This window comes from Branchiostoma belcheri, unplaced genomic scaffold (genome assembly GCF_001625305.1).
Source record: "Branchiostoma belcheri isolate BF01 breed outbred unplaced genomic scaffold, Haploidv18h27 scaffold91, whole genome shotgun sequence".
NCBI classification, from domain to species: Eukaryota; Metazoa; Chordata; class Leptocardii; order Amphioxiformes; family Branchiostomatidae; genus Branchiostoma; species Branchiostoma belcheri.
Window position 1 is genome coordinate 329,178 of NW_017804587.1, and position 3,712 is coordinate 332,889.

At 45.2% G+C, this 3,712-nt stretch overlaps 1 protein-coding gene across 1 annotated transcript in view; it reads left to right on the plus strand.

Annotated features, from left to right (window-relative positions):
• The first annotated feature begins 297 nt into the window (after window positions 1-297).
• Window positions 298-3,712, plus strand: part of LOC109488067 — a 5,090-nt gene continuing 1,675 nt past the window's right edge. The window contains exons 1-2 of the mRNA XM_019792219.1: window positions 298-972; window positions 3,172-3,298. Of these exons, the coding sequence (XP_019647778.1) occupies window positions 562-972; window positions 3,172-3,298 (538 nt within the window). The 5' untranslated portion in view covers window positions 298-561. The remainder of the gene's footprint in view (window positions 973-3,171; window positions 3,299-3,712) is intronic.

Genomic DNA, 3,712 nt, shown 5'->3' on the forward strand with positions numbered 1-3,712 from the left:
TTTGAACTGTGCCATAATCACTGCCTTTAGTCATTCTTCCTACAAAACATTCATACAGCATTGCTTTCTCGTTTGGTGGAAAGTTAGACTAAATTTTCCAATAAATACAGGTAGCCGTTGAATCTAAGGTACACTGTACATAGCTTGATATACTTCTGTACCATATAGCCGAAACCAACTGCAGTATCGGCACACCTGCCGTCCCACCAAGCTATAAACGTTCACCCCTGAACTGTGCTACCTGCCGTCGCCTAGCAACGGAATTCGACGCCGGTGGCCTTTGTCATGCAAATGAGCCGGGCGACCCCTTCACCTCGGGAGAGAATAGCGTAAGGTGTCAGATGCCTTGTCGGGTTGCGGCGTACCGCGACTAAGTTTAGCTGGGGAGATTTGTTCAGATTCGTGCCAAACAAACCGACTTAACGTTGCATTACTGAGCTAACAGCCTGTCTCAGGTTTTATTGTGAGGCAGTTCTGCTTGCTACGGAAGTGAGAGAAAGCTCGCAGGCACGGCTGCTAGAACCAGGTTTTGTGAAGTTTGGACTTAAACTTTTCGTCGTCATGCCGCGTATCTTGGGAGATCTGTCGGGCGAGACCGTCAAGTTGGTCCACATCTTCGACTTCAGCGAGGGCTGTTTCGAGCGGTTCCGGCCAGTGCTGGGCTCGCCCTACGCCGCAGACTTGGAGGCATGCGCCGGTACCATCACGGCGTCCGTCACCTGCTGCCTGTACGACCCTGACGTCCGGCTGCACCTGCTCGGCTCCGACAACAAGGGGTACATCCTCAGCACCGACAAGCCAGACTCGGACGAGGATAGCTTGACCGTACAGCTCACCGATGTGTCCGGCCTACCCTCGTCCTACCGCCGGAAGGCGACCTACAACATACGGCGGTGGGACCTGCTAGTCTGCGCGCTGTCCCGCGGCATTCTACGGCCCATCTACCCCAGCAACAACCTGCCCCTCTTACAGGTGAGCTAACTGGGTACTAGTTTCTATGCCTACTTTTGTCTAACGCAGTTCTCCGCAGCGGTGTGTGCATTGGTTGTTGCAAGGATGTTAAGGAGAAGGTATAACCTCCTTGGTCGTTGCAAGGAGGTTAAAATCTAGACTTTTAACCTCCTTGTTTGTTGTATTTGTCATATCTTGTTTACAGGCTACCAGCGTTACTCGGTCACAAATACACAAATAGATTGCCCACAGCAAATATTTTGAGGCAAATACAGGTCAATCTTGAGAAATTTCTTTTCTAAGTCAATGATAGGAGATTTCGTATTTCAGAAATCTTTCTAGTCACAAATCTACAAAATTTCTTGCCTACGGCAAATATGTGAGCCAAATCTAGGTCAATCATGAAAAAAAACTCACGAGGGAAAGTTTTAGTCTACAGTGAGTGTTTGTCTTGTCGTTAAGTGTCTGTCTATCAAGACAACAAGCTAAATTGTCAACTTTGTAGACAAAGTTGTTTGAAGTTCGTGGATGAAGTGAGATAATTGGGCAATTAGTCCCGTGCAGACACCTGTGATTTTCAAGTGTCCTTCAAGACAAGTAGAGCGGGAATCGGTCTCCTTGAGACACGTGCCCAGCTCAGGTAACTTAAGAACACTTGGCAACAAAAGTGACAGGTAGAATTTCATACGGAGCCATATTTAGCACTCCCCTTCTCAAAATACTTCTACTCTTGAGTCTTGACCATCAACAGACCGTTCCCGATCGAACTCGTGGAACCACCTGTTCTATTTCGAACACCTCCGTCGAACCCCTTTTCTATTTCGTACACTTCCGTCGAACCCCTGTTCCATTTCGATCACTTCTGTCGAACCCCTGTTCTATTTCGAAATGGAACATGGGGTTCGACGTGTTCGATCGGGAACGGTCTACTGAAGACACAGAATGTGGAAGGCACTCAGCACTATTCAACCACACGCAAGACAAACTTGTTAAAGCTACAAACATTAAGCGTGAAGAAACTTCAGCCAAACCTATATAATGTTAGAAAGATAAAGATATCTTCGTGGTTTCGGTAAGCCTTGTAGTGTCGCCGTGCACCATGTCACGTATACGCGTCTCTCAGCAGTGAACTTCGCCCCTCAAAAGAATAAATACCCGTATTTAAAAACGTTGTATTCAACACCTGTCTACGATCGTAGACAGACGATCATACTACATAGGGTAAACGGTCATGTCCTATTTTCTAGAGGGTTGTATAACAATGTGGTCACGCGACTTTTCAATTTGCAAATGTCAAGTTCATGTGTGGAAAATATTTTAAACAGTGTTCGGACTGAAAGCGTTTTGTTTGAGGAAGGCACACTTATGTTGCAAACCTGGACGTGTTCCACTGGGGCGAAGTGCACAGTGTGTTTGCTAGACAACCCATACAGGCATGTGAGGCTAAATATAGGATGAACATTGACTTTTGCAGTTGATGTTGACATAGCGGGATACAGTTACAATGGGACCTGAAACCTAGCTATTTAGACAAGCCGATTCATCTTAAGTTGACAGAAACAACTTGAAGCTGCAAAATTTCAACCTATTTGAAATGTTAGAACTTGACAATACATGTAGTGACCGTATGGCCCAGACTTCAGTTTGCGTTTTGGAAGTGGTGAATGAACGAATGAACGTGAATTATTTAAATACCCTCATTGTCTCATACCGACTGCTCCCAGGTATCTGCACCTGTTACCATGGTGACAGCCGTCTGGTCAGGTCATTTACCTTATTTGTTGGGAGCGGAAGGGAAAAAGCAGAGCAAAAACAATAAATGTTTTCCTTTGGCGAAGGTAAACATAAAAAATACATCCAGGTGATGAGATACAGAGGAAAGTTAAAGTTACTCCAGGAGCTGGAAATATTTAGAAAATTGTCAGACGTTTAAGGTTGTATCCACTTCCTTTCCTCAGTGACGAACAGGGTCGAAAAGAAGTTGATGCTATATACTTGAAACGTCTGGCAGTTTTTAAGATCTATATGTTTTCTTGTTTATCATTATTGTATCAAGTTTCACACACAGAAGTTATTGCGATATTCAATCCATTTTATAACCCCCTTGTGTGTGTGGGTGAATGGATTATTGATAGCTTTATACAATGGTCCAAATGACATTCAAATGTAATCAAAGATTCATGACGACGCCCGTACTCACGATCCGTTCACCTCTGGCAGGTCACCCCGACTCTGGGGGGAGGGGAGGGGCACGGACTCGTCTTCACCAACTGCTTCACGGGAAAACCTGCCCACGTGACCACCGACCAATGGGAATCACGGCTGCGGGACTCGCCTGTTCTGAAAGGTAAGGCGTACGTTTGAACCTATATCTTATGTTTGGCACCGTAGGAATGACTTGTAAACATAGATACGTGTACTTTAATTATGTCTTTATTGAAATCTTCATGATAAGAAAGTGCAGGTGAAGTAACTTGATGTTCACCTTGAACACTTTGAAGATCGACCAAGGTTGTAATGCGGGAGTCCTTTCTTTCTTTCCTTCCTTCCATCCTTCCTCCCCACCTTCCTTCCGTCTTTCTTGTAGTTCAGTACGAGAAGCAGTAGTCGTCTAAATCGGAAAGAGCATTACTAGTATTCCACTCAAGTGCTAGTCTTGATGTTCACTGAAACCACCTGTTATTGGAGCCACTCTCGAAAGTAGTCCCCAGGTCTTTGGATCTGGTACTTACGATATGTTGTTGCTTTCTCTCTCTCTCTC